We start from the raw sequence: 15,285 nt of genomic DNA on the forward strand, positions 1-15,285 counted from the left end.
ATCTTCTTTATCCATTCATCTATCGATGGACACTTAGGTTGCTTCCATGTCCTGGCTGTTGTAAATAGAGCTGCAGTGAACATTGTGGTACATGACTCTTTTTGAATTGTGGTTTTCTCAGGGTATATGCCCAGTAATGGGATTGCTGGGTCGTGTGGTAGTTCTATTTTTGCTCCTCAATATTAATTCGACCCTCAAGTGCTGTTCTGTTTCTGGTGGAGTTTCCATCAGGGCCTCACCTCCTGGTTGCTCAGAGGGCAACTCGGTTTCTGTTGGGTGAAAGGCCATTCTAAGCAGAGGGTACACGGCAGTCAGTGGACCAAGCTAGAGTTGTTGTCAGTGGACCAAGCTAGAGTTGTCACAGAGCATTCTGTGTACTTCCTTCAGGATTTTTGGCCTCTGCTTCCCTCCTTCCTTCCTTTCCTTTTCTCTTTCTGTCTCATTCTGGTTTTGGCCTTTGGGGATACTGAATTTTACAAGATGTTTGAACTGTAACATATCCTTGTACCAGAAGGAATGAGCCTAGCTGCTTTGCAAAAGAGTTCTATAAAAACTACCCTTTTATACTGAGGGGAATGACATATGGTCAGCCCTCCATATGCACAGGTTCTGCATCTGCAGATACAGAAGACCAGCTATACTACACCATTTTATTTTGTTTTATTTTATTTTATTTTATTTTTTGTATAAATTTATTTATTTTATCTATTTTTGGCTGCGTTGGGTCTTCGTTGCTGCACACGGGCTTTTCTCTAGTTGCAGCGAGCGGGGGCTACTCTTCCTTGTGGTGCACAGGCTTACTGCTGTGGCTTCTCTTGTTGCGGAGAATGGGCTCTAGGCGCACGGGCTTCAGTAGTTGTGGTTCGCGGGCTCTAGAGCGCAAGCTCAGTAGTTGTGGCTCACGGGCTTAGTTGCTCTGCGGCATGTGGGATCTTCCTGGACCAGGTCTCGAACCCCTGTCTCCTGCATTGGCAGGCGGATTCTTAACCACTGCGCCACCAGGGAAGCCCTACTAAACCATTTTAGATGAGACTTCAGCATCCTTGGATTTTGGTATCCGTGGGGGTCCTGGAACCAATCTCCCACAGTTACCAAGAGATACATCTGTTTTAAACCTGTTATTTTGTTCCTCTTGCTTTACTCTTTCAGCAGGTCCATTTGATTGCTGTTGGTGTTGAAATTCCTGGTAGTGTACTTATTAGCAGCCCTCTTTGTCTTAGACACAGCACCTAAAGTAATTGTAGGTGCTTTAAGAACATAAAGAGCACCTTGAGCAGGCCTGTTGGAGGATTGGCAGTGCTATCAAGAAACAGAGTCTTTATGGCAGTCTCTCTAAAAACTCCCTGTGGGGCCATTGCCTGTGAATTTCTTTAGACTTACCTTGGGCACCTTTTCATCAGAAACCACCTCTTTTTTTTTTTTTTTTTTTTTGGCTGCGTTGGGTCTTTGTTGCTGCACGCAGACTTTATCTAGTTGTGGCGAGCGGGGCCTACTCTTCATTGTGGTGTGCAGGCTTCTCATTGCGGTGGCTTCTCTTGTGTAGCATGGGCTCTAGGCGCACGTGCTTCAGTAGTTGCAGCACGTGGGCTCACTAGTTGCAGCACGCGGGCTTCAGTAGAGAAGCCACCTCTTTGGTGTGGCAAATATTATGAGTTGGCTGACACCCTGGAAGTTTAAAAACGAAGAAAAGCAATATGGTGAAAAGAAAACCTGACATTCAGTCCCGTATAAGTTGCTAACTAGCTCTATAACCTTGGGCAGCGTGCTCCATGTATCTCAGCCATACTTTCCCATGTGGAAATAGGTATTATATATGTCCTATTGTGAGGATTTATCAAGATGACATTTGTGAAGAATGCGTTTATAAACTGTAATTACTTTGTGAATAAAGATTACTATCTCTGATAGACAGTACCAGTTCTCAGCCACCAGTAACTTGATTCTCCCATCCTGTGTTTGGAAGAAGCACAAATCTACAAAGAGGGCTTGCTCATTTTTCAGAGTGAGTTGTATTCACAAGGCTCACATACTTTCCCCCTGCCTTTGATCCTGTCTGTCTCCGTCTCTCTCCATACTTGAATGGGGTGATCTGTTATGTCACACGGCAATCATATTCTCAATACAGAGTATAACTGTGACTGTGCTTGTGGGAGATCTTCAGAAAAGATGCAAAGCTGCTGGCCAGAAAGGTTCTTTCCTTTCCATTTTCTCTTGTACCTCTCCAGTACCTTAAGAATCCTTGGGCTTGGTTATAAGCCAGCTGGAAGTTACGATAGAGTCTCAATTCTCTGACCCAAGTCCTTTTCACAGGTTAACAGTCACAAAATGGAGTTATGAAGTCTCCAAGAGCAGCAGATGAAAAGGGAAATGGAAATGTGAATGTTGAATTTAGCAGCCCTCAGACCCAGCATATGCTACTCTCTAGTGTCCCTGAGGTGGAGAGTAAGGACTTGCTTTGCTGTTCAGGAGTGTGATTATCTCTCGCTGCTTGCAGCTTCTTCACATTAAGACCCTTTGAAATATACTTAGGGACGCATATATGTGACTTTGTCAAGTGAGAGCTTTGGGCTTGGGAGGATTCTAGCAGGTTTTAATCTAATTTACGCCTAATCTAACACGACTGAGAAAGGGGGTGTCTTTGGTTTTACTTTCAAATATATGGTGGTACATCTTTAGAAGCCAGATGTGGTTAACCAGACTTGTCTTCATGGTACCTTTGCTTCCAGTGGCTTAATAAATAACCCAATAATTCAAATGATGAATAAAAATTCTAGTGTGTGAAGGTGGTAGGTAATAGACAATTAAAAGTGGTCAACCAAAAAGTTACGAAATCATCCTACCCACTTATTAATCCAACTCCCCACAGGTTATTTCCCTAGGAGACACTGGCATATCTTTACTCTATGAAATCTGAACAAAAGACCTGGCAGGAATGGGGAGGAGTACAGTATAAGTCACGCCTGTGCTTGGTACATCTGGGCAGCCGCTGTATGATAACACCTGGGGAATCAAATCATAAATCAACCTGATTGTTCTCATTCGAGTTTTTTGTGTCTGTTTATTCTTTTTTTTTTTAGAATTTTTTTAAAAACATATTTATTTATTTATTTGTTTTGGGCTGCATTGGGTCTTAGTTGCAGTACGTGGGATTCTCCACTGCGGCACACAGGCTCCTCGTTGCGGGGTGTGGGCTTCTCTAGTTGTGGTGCGTGAGCTCAGTAGTTGCGGGGCGTGGGCTTAGTTGCCCCGAGGCAGTGGGATTTTAGTTCCCCTACCAGGGATCGAACCTGTGTCCCCTGCATTGGAAGGCAGATTCTTAACCATTGGACCACCAGGGAAGTCCCGTGTCTGTTTATTCTTATTAAAACAGTTGGCTCCCGGGCTTCCCTGGTGGCGCAGTGGTTAAGAATGTGCCTGCCAATGCAGGAGACGTGGGTTTGAGCCCTGGTCTGGGAGGATCCCACATGCTGCGGAGCAGCTAAGCCCGTGCGCCACAACTACTGAACCTGCGCTCTAGAGCCTTTGAGCCACAGCTACTGAAGCCCGCCCTCCTAGAGCCCGTGCTCCACAACAAGAGAGGCCACCGCAATGAGAAGACCCCACGCAGCCATAAATAAATAAATCTATAAAAAAACAATTGTCTCTGTTCTTCAATAGTGATGGGTTTAACAACCATTTTGTATTCTTTAGCAGTGGTGTCTGGTAGCCTCATGTCTAACTATGTGCAGATTGAAAAGAAAGGGCCGCCTTAGTTGTAGGGGACTCTGAGGAATAAGAAACCAGTGGTTAGGACTCTGCACTTCCGTTGCAGGGGGTACGGGTTCAATCCCTGGTCCGGGAACTAGGATCCCGAAAGCCTCGTGGTGCTGCCAAAAAAAAAAAGAAATCATGCATGCCTTTGTAACACATGAATTGAAGGTAATCTTCTCAAATTGATATGTTGTGAGTACTCCTAGCAGGGGGAGTTCCCTAGCCTCGACAGAAAGTCATCAACGGCTCCTGGAACATCATATTTGTTATCTGATAAGTATAACGTGCTCCTTGCCTTAGGAATTCCTGAATCTACTGATGCCTCCAAGTGGTGCAATCAGAATTTGCAATTGACTGCAATTCACAGTAGTGCCTTGTTCTGATGGCACTGTTCACTGTTCAAGTGGCAACCCACATGTTTTATGGACTGGGTGTACAGGTGTACACGACAGCAGTACCTTCCTCTAAAGCCACTGTGTGCTAAAGCACTCCAGTCTTCCAGGGATAGTTGGATCCATTCAGTCTTTTTTTCATTCCATAACTGCTTATTAAGCTCCTTTTCTGTACCAAGTACTGGGCTTGGTACTGATAATAAAAGACCAGCAAGATTTAGCCTGGTTGATCAGATTTGGCCCAGCATTTGAAAACTAACACTAAGTGCTGTCATAAAGATACAGGTTCTGACATGCAGTGACCATTCCCTTATGAAAGCTTAGTCTTTCAGTAGATTGAAATGGGGTGTGAAGTATTATCACCTGATAAGCAAGTAAGATGAAGTGAGTAACTAATCTGATGAATGAGTGACTAGTCCTTTTCTAGCACTTAGGGCTCAAAATACAGGTATTGAGCCCTAACTACATCCCATGCTAAGCACTTGACATGTATTAATTTACTTAATCTTCATAACCACCTTATGAAGTAGGTACTGTTATTCCTACTTTACAAATGAGGAAACTGAAGCTCAGAGAAGTTAAGGACCTTGCTGAAGGTCATGGAGTGGAGGCATGATGCAAGTTTAGGGAACCTGACCCAGAGTCCATATTCTTAAATAACATGATATACTGCCTCTGGGTGGAAGGGTATCATCTTAACCAACCTCCTGTATAGGTAGAGCTTGGCAGAGTGATAATCCCCTGACCCTCCCTGTCTGCAGAGCTTTTTCTCTTTCCTGGATTGGCTCCTAGAGCAGATTACCTATCCCTAAGAGTGAGCAGGAGTTGCCAAATGCAGCAGGCAGTCCCTTATCTACAGCCACAGAAGTGAATCTGCCTCTGCCTTTCACCAGCTGGGTGACCTTGCCTCTCTGAGCATGTTTCATCATCTGTAAAATGGAGATAATGATCATGGGATCATTTAGGGGTTAAATGAGATAACATACTTAACAGTTTCTGGCTCTGAGTAAGCACTTAAAAAATGTTAGCAAATTTTTATTATCATTGTCCTCTAGCCTTGAGAACAAACCATGAAACAGTTTCTCAGAGACCAGATTCTAGGACTTAGGTAGGTGGGCAGGTTTTTTTTTTTGTTTTGTTTTGTTTTCACAAGACAATAATTTTATTCTATGTATTTCTCTTGACTCTTTTGGTGTGAAAAGCAGAGAGGTAAAGCATTATTTGACAGATGTATGGATTCAAGCAAGAAACTGAGGTCCAATTGCAAAGAAATGCCTTGTATAACTCAGAGCCCTGTCTGAGGAGACACAGAGGACCCTAGAGGGCGGAGAATGAACACAGCGCAGGGGCTAGTTCCAGAGTCGCATCCTCGGTTAGTTCACTTGCAAGTGTGGGTGAGGGTCCCTTGTCAGTAGGCAGAGATTTTTTTTTCCTCTGCTCTAACACGTATCTGCTGTCTAGTGTTTATTAAACAAAATTTATTTTTTTCTTGATGTGAAAGAATTCGTGTCTTGTCCAAAATGCAGAGGCAAAGGAGCTCTGTAACTGCAGGCTTGTTGAACCCCTTTTCCCACCTATTCTGGTGCCAGGCTTTCCCAAAGTGCTTATTTGCCAGTGGTTGCTCCTCAGTTCTCATGGCCAGCTCACTCTGAAGGCTCCAAGCCACAGTGATGCTGCTGCCACCACCGCCACCACCACCACTGCTGCCACTACCAGCCATTCAGTTTCCTGCTCTAAGGATGTGACCTGCCGTGAAGCTTTCACATTCCTCTTTTCTTCCTGTCTTCGGTGTTGTACCTCTTTCTTTTGGTGCTTTTGCCATGCAGCAGTATTGCAAAAAAAGTTTTCAGGCACCAAAGTTAAGAGCCCTTACTACCTTGCCAAGGGGATTTGAGTTAGCCATGGAAAAGAAGATAATGAGAGGGCTCCTGTGCCTCTGTGCTTCAGAAAGAAAGAGTTTGCTTCTTGACAGTGTGCTAGCTCCCTAGCCAGGTGGGGGACGTGCTGGGACTACATGACCTCTGGAGGAGTAGACTGCCCAAAGACAGCGCCCCAACCCACAGGAGCCAAGGCTGAAGACTGATTTCACCTTCTCCCGTTCCCTTTCCCTAAGCTTAAGCTTGCTCTGCCACACTGTCCCAAGTCTCTGGCTTATAACAGCCATTTCCTTTTGCCGATGAATAAGCCCACTCTTTGTAAAATGTTTCAACTTGGGGACTGGAAAGGCTCTCTGTGCTTTCCTGTCTCTTTGTTTCTCCAAAGGTTAATGTTGATGGCTTCTGTCTTTGTCTTTACAGGGAACTCTAATGATCCATGACAAAGAGGTCACCCTTGAGTATGTACCAAGCCTGGATTTTTGGTACTGCAAACGGGTAAGTGCCAAGAATTCCTCTCCTTAGAAGTAAGGATCCAGCATCACAGCTCCTCCATGTCTACAGGAATGCTGCCTGGTGTAGTGTGCATTGCCAAGGGCAAAGGTCTTCTTCCTTGGTTCATTTCAGATGAACTGGAGGCCAGGGCAAGATCATCTATAATTTCTGCTTCCCAGCTACTGCCTGTGGCCATAGAGGGTTCTGGGCCTGTAGTTGGAGACCTTTTCCCAAGGGCATATGCCATGCTTTCTGTTGATTACGAACTGAAAGAAAAACAGTCCCTTGACTTATAACCTCTCCCCAGTTACCCTTCCTGGGGTAAAGAGGATTTATTAGTGTTTGGAATGATGTACATAAAGAGGCTGGTTCTGTGAGAGGTACCCATTTTTTTTGAATATTCAGGGGTTTCCAAGGGTATAGAACTTTAGGTACCATGGTATTTTTCCTCTGTTCAACTTCATATTGTTCTTGAATGGCATATATAAAGATTTTAGGCTATACTCTTTTTAGAAGTCCAGTTTGATTGCAAATGAGCATGAAAATATATTTTGTCATTTTTCATTGCTACTATTTAGTTTCAAAAATAAGTTTGAAAAATCTATATAAAGTTTCTGAACCAAGATTCATTAAAAGTGTTGTAGAACTTGATAAAATTAAGTAAAAGCTTTAGCTTTACATTTTGGAATACAATTTGGATAGCTGTGATTGTCATTGACCAAAGTATTCATAGTTCATGGATGTAGTACCTTAAGCTGTCAATTTAGGAAAACATTTAACTATTTTTTAAAAGGTGATGAAATACACATAACATTAAATTTACCATTTTAACCATTTTAAAGCATATAATTCAGTAGCCTTAAGTACATTCACAATGAAGTGCAATCATCAACACTATCTAATTCTAGAACTTTTTCATCACCCTAAAAAGAAACCCCATATCTATTAAACAGTCTCTCTCCATTCCCGTTTCCCTCAGTTTCTGGAAACCACTATTACTATTCTGTTTTTTATCTCTATGAATGTGCCTATTCTGAACATTTCATGTAAGTAGAACCATATATTATGTGACCTTTTGTGTCTGCCTTCTTTCACTTAGCATGTTTTCAAGGTTCATCCATGTTATTATGTGTATCAGTACTTCATTTATTTTTAATGGCTGAATAATATTATATGGATATACCACATCTTATCTATTCATCAGTTGATGGACATTTGATTTGTTTCTACTTCTTGGCTATTGAGAATAAGACTGCTATGAATATTTATGTGCAAGTTTTTGTTTGAAAACCTGTTTTCAGTTCTTTTGGAACTGCCCAGGAATAGAATTGTTGGGTCATGTGGTACTTTTCATTTTTTAACTCTTTGAGGAACCAATAAACTGTTTTCCACAGACAGCAGCTGCACCATTTTGCATTCCCTCCAGCAGTGTCTGAGGGTTCCAATTTCTCCACATCCTTGCCAACATTTGTTATATTCCCTTTTTTTTTTTTTTTGATAGTAGCCATCAAACTATTTCACAACCACCAGTGGGTGTGAAATAGTATCCTATCATCATGATTATGATGATGATTTGCATTCCCCTAATGACTAATGATGTTGAGCATCTTTTCTTGTGTTTGTAGCCACTAGTATATCTTCTTTGGAAAAATGTTTATTCAAGTCCATTTTTGATTAGATTGTCTTTTTTTTTTTTTTTTTTTGGAGTATAGTTGATTTACAGTGTTGTGTTAGTTTCAGGTGTACAGGAAAGTGAATCAGTTATACATGTACTTATATCCACTCTTTTTTAGAATCTTTTCCCATATAGGCCATTATAGAGTATTGAGTAGAGTTCCCTGTGCTATACAGTGTAGGTCCTTATTAGTTAATCTATTTTATATATAGTAGTGTGTGTATGTCAATCCCAGTCTTCCAATATATCCCTCCCCTCTGTCTTCTTGTTAAGTTGTAAGAGTTCTTGGGAATTCCCTGGTGGTCCAGTGGTTAGGACTTGGCGCTTTGACTGCAGTGGCAGTCCTTGGTCGGGGAACTAAGATCCCACAAGCCGTGTGGTGTGGCCAAAAAAAAGAAAAAAGAGGGCTTCCCTGGTGGCGCAGTGATTGAGAATCTGCCTGCCAATGCAGGGGACACGGGTTCGAGCCCTGGTCTGGGAAGATCCCACATGCCGCGGAGCGACTAGGCCCGTGAGCCACAATTACTGAGCCTGCGCGTCTGGAGCCTGTGTTCCGCAACAAGAGAGGCCGCGATAGTGAGAGGCCCGCGCACCGCGATGAAGAGTGGCCCCCGCTCGCCACAACTAGAGAAAGCCCTCGCACAGAAACGAAGACCCAACACAGCCATAAATAAATAAAGAGGATGCATTTCAAATAGTAAAAAAAAAAAAAGAAAGAAAAAGTTGTAAGAGTTCTTTATATATTCTGGATGTTTATCCCTTATCAGATATGTGATTTGCAAATATTTTCTCCCATTCTGTGTGTTGTCTTTCACTTTCTTGATAGTGTCCTTTGATACACAAGGTTTTAATTTTGATAAAGTCCAATTCATCTATTTGTTTTCTTTTTCTTTTTTTTAAATTTATTTATATATTTATTTATTTTAGGCTGCGTTGGGTCTTCGTTGCTGTGCGCGGGCTTTCTCTAGTTGCAGTGAGCGGGGGCTGCTCTTCATTGGGGTGCGTGGACTTCTCATTGCGGTGGCTTCTCTTGTTGCAGAGTGCGGGCTTCAGTAGTTGTGTCTCGCGGGCTCTAGAGCGCAGGCTCAGTAGTTGTGGTGCACGGGCTTAGGTGCTCCACGGCATGTGGGATCCTCCTGGACCAGGGCTCAAACCTGTGTCTCCTGCATTGGCAGGTGGATTCTTAACCACTGCGCCACCAGGGAAGCCCCTATTTTTTTTTCTTTGATTGCTTGTCCTTTGGTGTCATGAAACCATTGCCAAAGCCAGGGTCTTGAAGACTTATCCATATGTTTTCTTCTAAGAAATTTATAGTTTTGGCTTTTATATTTAGATCTTTGGTCTATTTTGAGTTAATTTTTGTTCCGGGTATGAGGTAAGGGTCCAGTTTCATTCTTTGGAATGTGGATATTCAGTTTTCCCAGCACCATTTGTTGAATTAACAATTATTTCCCTGTTGAATGGTTTTGGTACTCTTGTTGGAAATCATTTGACCATAGATGTATAGGTTTATTTCTGTAGACTCTCAGTTTTATTCTGTTGATCTATGTTTTTATCCTTATGCCAGTACCACACTGTTTTTTGTTTTTGTTTTTTTGGCTGCGTTGGGTCTTCGTTGCTGCGCATGGGCCTTCTCCAGTTGCAGCGAGCAGGAGCACTCTTCGCTGCGGTGCGGTGGCTTCTCCTGTTGTGGCACACAGGCTCTAGGCACGCGGGCCTCAGCATTTGCAGCATGTGGGCTCAGTAGTTGTTGCTCGTGAGGGCTCAGTAGTTGTGGCTCGTGAGAGCTCAGTAGTTGTGGCGCACAGGCCCAGCCGCTCCACGGCATGTGGGATCTTCCCGGACCAGGGCTCGAACCCGCGTCCCCTGCATTGGCAGGCAGATTCTTAACCACTGCGCCACCAGGGAAGCCCACCACACTGTTTTGATTACTGTAACTCTTTAGTAAGTTTTGCAGTCGGGAAGTGTGAGTCCTTCGATTTTGTTCTTCTTTTTCTAAATTGTTTTGGCTACTCAGGGTCCCTTGCAATTTCATATACATTTGAGGATCTGCTTTTCCATTTCTGCAAAAAAAGGCCATTAGAATTTTGAGAACATTTTGCATTTTAATAGTGATTGCCTCTATGTCTTGGAATTATGAGTGATTTTCCCCTGTCTCTTAAACTTTCCATTATTAGCTATAATGCACACGTATTGTTTATTTTATAATCAGAGATGGAGGGAGCTAGCATTAAAGGGAAAGTTTTGAACTCTATTTTCTGTTAACCAGCAGAAAAAAATGTTAATATCTGACATCAAAATTATACAGCTGTTGCCAAGGCTGTTGTTTGAAAGAAAAGAATAGCTTGGTTAAATTGTTCCCTAAAATGGCAGGCCACTTGTTCAGCTGTTTCAGAGGTACTTTGTAATTTCTGTGCTTTTCTGGAAGAGTTGAGGTGCCAATCCTGCATATGTGATCTTTGGCCTGATGTGAAATGCACTGACTTTTTAAAAAATTCATAGCAGCATTACTCATAATAACCAAAAAGTGGAAACAACCCAAATGCCCATCAACTGATGAATGGATAAACAAAATGTGGTATAGCCATACAATGGAATGCTATTTAGCAGTGAAAAGGAATGAAGTATTGATAGGTGCTATAACATGAATGAACTGGGAAAAAACTATGCCAGATGCAAAAGATTAATTCTATAGGACTGGGGGTGAGAATGGGAGATGACTCCACCAGGTTTCTTTTTGGGATGAAGAAAATGTTCTAAAGTTAGATTATGGTGATGATTGTATTATAGATATACTAGAAATCATTGAATTGGACACTTAAAACTGATGAATTTTATGGTATTTAAATTATACCTACTCAGGTTAGGATCCTGATTCCCCCACTTACAGCTCTGCTGTACAGTCATCCAACGGTATCTGTGGGGGATTGATCCCAAGACCCCTTGCTGATATCAAAATCCACAGATGCTCAAGTCGCTTGTATAAAATGATGTAGTATTTGCACATAACCTAGGCACATCCTCTCATGTACTTTAAATCATCTCTAGATTACTTATAGTAGATAATACAATGTAAATGCTATGTAAATAGCTGCCGGCATGTGGCAAATTCAAGTTTTGTTTTTTGGAACTTTCTGGAATTTTTTTTCCCCAAATATATTTGATCTGTAGTTGGTTAATCTGCAGATGTGGAACCTGTGGATATGGAGGGCCAACTGTAATAACAAATAGCCCTCAAATCCTAGTGACTTACATTGACAAACATATTCTTCACTCACATTACATGTCCAGGGGCTGCGGGCAGTTGCTACAGTTTGGCTTCATGGCCGCTCAGTCTGGGACCCAGGTGGAAGGAGTTAGTCCCACATCGGGACTCCTGGCCAAGGGAAAGAACAGGACGCTCATCTACACAAGCATTGGCTCTTAAAGCTTCTGCCAGACCTGTGTAGATCACGTTCACTCACGCTCCATTGACCAAAGCAAGACGTGTGGCAAGGCTGACAATGAAGTCCCTCACCCTACAGGGAGGCACCACAGTCACTTGACAATGGGCAGGGCTGTGTGTATGATCTCCTTACAGAGAAGGGAACAATAAAGTAATTGACTTTAATCACCTTGCTCAAGTGACTTAACCTCTCCAGGCCTCAGTTTCATTATCTACAAATTGGGGAGATAATAGTTGTCTGGATCAGTAAGTGACCACATGTAAAGTAAAGTAAGTCCAGTACGTGCTGTGTGCTGTTTAATCATTAGCTGCTGCTGCTTTTATTATTATTCTCTCCTCCATTTGGTATTCTTTTACTCAACCTACAAGGCCCTACTCATATAGAATCCTTTTCATGGTTCCTGCTCTTTTGGTTTCTTACCAGTCAACTCCGCCCTTCTAACACTCTGAGCTCAGTGGCAAAAGTTCAGGTTTGGGGCTGTGTTTGGGGTTGGGCAATGATAGACTTGCCTTTTTGTTCATAGGTTCAGACAAGAAGAACTACATTCACAATGCAAAGTGTCTCTTCCCTTGTTCTAGGGTAGTGAATGTAACTTTTCCTTTTAACATCCTCAGAATAGCTGCCAGAGACACTACTTACGGATCTTCTTCCTCCTTCCGTGCCCTTTTTAAAATCAGTGTTTGAAAAAGGAATTGATCACTGGATTCTTCTCAGTTCCAGCCAAGCCTGAATAGGGTTGTCATAACCAGTTCAGGATCAAATTTTGGATGCAGACTGAGTGGTAACAGCTTTAGGGCAGTATATCCTATAAACCACTTAATAATCCAGTTTTCTTAGTCAAGTTTACTTCCTGTAGAAATCCTTGTCCAGAGCAAAAGCATTTGGGGCTGCCCCAAGGTCCATATACCCTGTCAGAGGCAGCTCTCAAACAGCAGCTCATCAGAGTCTATGTCAGCTCTGATGAGTGGAAGACATCAGACTGATTAGGTTTTAAGGTGATCTGGGATATGGCTTATTTCTTTCATTTTTCGGCAGTTGTTGCTGTGTTGGATATACGTAAGATTTTTAAAAAAATTTTTTTTGGTCAATTTGAATTCTTTTCCTTTCCCTTGTAGTGTAAGGCCAGCACTGGTGGACACCGATCTTCATGTTCATTCTGCAAGTGCCCAAGGGAAGGTGAGTGGTGGTAGAGATGGAGGTGGTAGTTTTTATTTTGTGCACTGAGCAAAACAAATTTCATGCTTTCCTTGGCTTCAAAGAGTGATCATCCCTAAATACAGGATGATCTGTAAAGCTCTTAAAAGTGCAATGTGATAGCTAACTTCGTGTGACCTGTTAGTAAATAGTTTTGGATCTCAGAGTTCTGCCAGGGGAATGAGATGGGTTATGGGCTCCTTACCCATAACCCAGCTGACCAGAGGTCAGTAGTATTGTTACTCAGAATACATTTAAGGATATTAGATTGAGAAAGAGTCTACATGGCATTAGTCCATGTGGACACCCCACCCACCCTGCCCCAGCTTCTTTAAAGTTATTGGGAATAATTTGCTTTTGTTATTATTTTCTCATTTACGTTCTAAACATTTGAGGATCTTCAACACAAAAACATTTGTTAAAGTAACAGTAAAAATATAAACAAGAGACAATAATCAGGGTTGAGGGTATGTGTTATTTTTATGGAGTAATAAACCTAACAGCTTCTCAGTAACTTGGTTTTAAAGTTAATTTCTCCTGAGAACCTGTAGGTAAACAACCTTGAAGAGTCTGTCAAAGGCATCCGTAACAATAGTCCTATAACAATGACTGTTATGTGCCTCTTTCTGATATTATCCTGTAAGGGAAGCTAGTGCATGACCATAAAATACAGTTCAGTGCTGGGATCCTGTTAGTCTTCTGAAAGATCTGTTTGTTCCAAGGTTAGAACTTAGCATGCCTACAAAGAATTCCTTAGCTCGGCTTTTGGCCTATAGTGGAGATTCTACTCTTTAGTGAGGGCTGTGAAGCAGGTGTTCTGAAAATCTTTGGGGAAGGCTCTACATGCTCTAGAGACCAAAGCAGCATGTGGGAAGGTGAGTAAATAACTTCCCCGTGGACAGGTTGGAGATCTTTGGCTTGTTGTATTACTTCAATTAGGCAAAATTGTGCTTTTTCCCTCAAGAAAGACTTCTTTCTCAGTCTACTCTAACAAATGAACAGATGGTTTATAAAAACCCTTGAGCACCATACCACTAAGATGGCTGACACAACTTTAACATGGAAACATACATAGCAAATATTCATTGGTCGCCTGTCACTGCTGTTAAGTAATCTCTACACTGCTCCCATAGAATATCTCTTTGAGCCTCATGACTTCCTCTAAGAATGAATTAATTGCAGAAATACCTCCAATTAACTGGACAAATTATCCTGCTTTAGAAAGAGATTTGAAATGAATCATTTACATTTTAAAGGACATTTGCCCATTGTAATTATTTGCATATAAATGAGCTGTGTGCAGGTAGGTCTCTTCTTAGCTTCTCCAGAGAATAGGGTGTCTGGTCTTACAGAATTTGAGCAGCTATCTTAGTACCATAACACTGGAAGAAGCAAGGCCCCTAGCCATACACGTTTGAGATAAGTGTTTCTAGCAAACTTCTAGCAAGGGCCATATCTTTGGTAATTTTGTCCCCAGATCTGTTCTATCATTGGTTATAATAGTAAAGTTCAGGGTCTCATGAAAGATTTAAATGTTGGGGAAGTGATAGAAAACTCTTAAGGTTAAATTTTTTAAATACTGGGTAGTTTCTTCTGTTTAACTATTTTATATGCTGTCTTATTAGCCGTGCTTAAAGTCTGTCAGAGGACTTTTTTGTAGGTATTTCTTTGACTTTTAAAACTATTCCAGGGAATTCCCTGGCGGTCCAGTGGTTAGGACTTGGTGCTTTCACTGCTGTGGCCCGGGTTCAGTCCCTCGTCGGGGAACTAAGATCTCGCATGCCACATGGTGCAGCCAAACAAAACAAAATAAAAGCATACCAGTATGAGTATTTGGTGGCAGGTAAGGAGGAATCACAGTGTTTGGGGGGATAAAACCTGTTGGAGATTCTCTTTCTGTTCTGTTCCTCTAGTGACAGAGGCCAAGCAAGAATTAATAACCTACCCTCAGCCTCAGAAAACATCCATACCAGCACCGTCAGAAAAACAACCCAGCCAACCAAGGTCAGCTGATAAGGAATCTGAACCCAAGAAGCGGGAAGAAGGACAAGAACCACGCTTGGGACATCAAAAGAGAGAAGCAGAAAGGTATCTCCCTCCTTCGCGGAGGGAAGGGCTCACCTTCCGAAGAGATCGAGAGAAGGAGCCATGGTCTGGGGAGACACGCCAGGATGGGGAAAGCAAAAGTAAGTGGTTTGTTGGGGCATGTACCAGACCGTGACCACCGTGGTTGGAACATAGATTGCTTGTGTTGTGGCTCTGGACCAGCAGCTTCCTACACCCTAGTAAAACTGCTCGGCCTGATTGAAGAGGCTCTTGCTTTTTGCTGGCCTCACTGAAGTAATCTATATCCTCCAAATAGCAAGTTGCTATTCAGGTGCGGCAAAGCATAACTTTAGATTTCTAAGTATTGGTGAAGAAAAATATGAAGTATTTGACTAGCATGTGTTATAGCACCA

General features: G+C 42.2%; 1 protein-coding gene across 3 annotated transcripts in view; it reads left to right on the plus strand.

Moving 5' to 3' along the window:
* Positions 1-15,285, plus strand: part of RBM6 (RNA binding motif protein 6) — a 104,931-nt gene that overhangs the window by 76,237 nt on the left and 13,409 nt on the right. For 2 of the 3 annotated variants that reach the window (XM_059939685.1, XM_059939688.1), the window contains 3 exons: positions 6,440-6,514; positions 12,748-12,808; positions 14,740-15,012. In XM_059939685.1, coding sequence (XP_059795668.1) covers positions 6,440-6,514; positions 12,748-12,808; positions 14,740-15,012 — 409 coding nt within the window. Of the gene's footprint in view, positions 1-5,347; positions 5,515-6,439; positions 6,515-12,747; positions 12,809-14,739; positions 15,013-15,285 lie in introns of all 3 variants that reach the window. The other variant, XM_059939686.1, reaches the window with a different exon arrangement.

Source organism: Balaenoptera ricei, chromosome 11 (assembly GCF_028023285.1).
Source record: "Balaenoptera ricei isolate mBalRic1 chromosome 11, mBalRic1.hap2, whole genome shotgun sequence".
NCBI classification, from domain to species: Eukaryota; Metazoa; Chordata; class Mammalia; order Artiodactyla; family Balaenopteridae; genus Balaenoptera; species Balaenoptera ricei.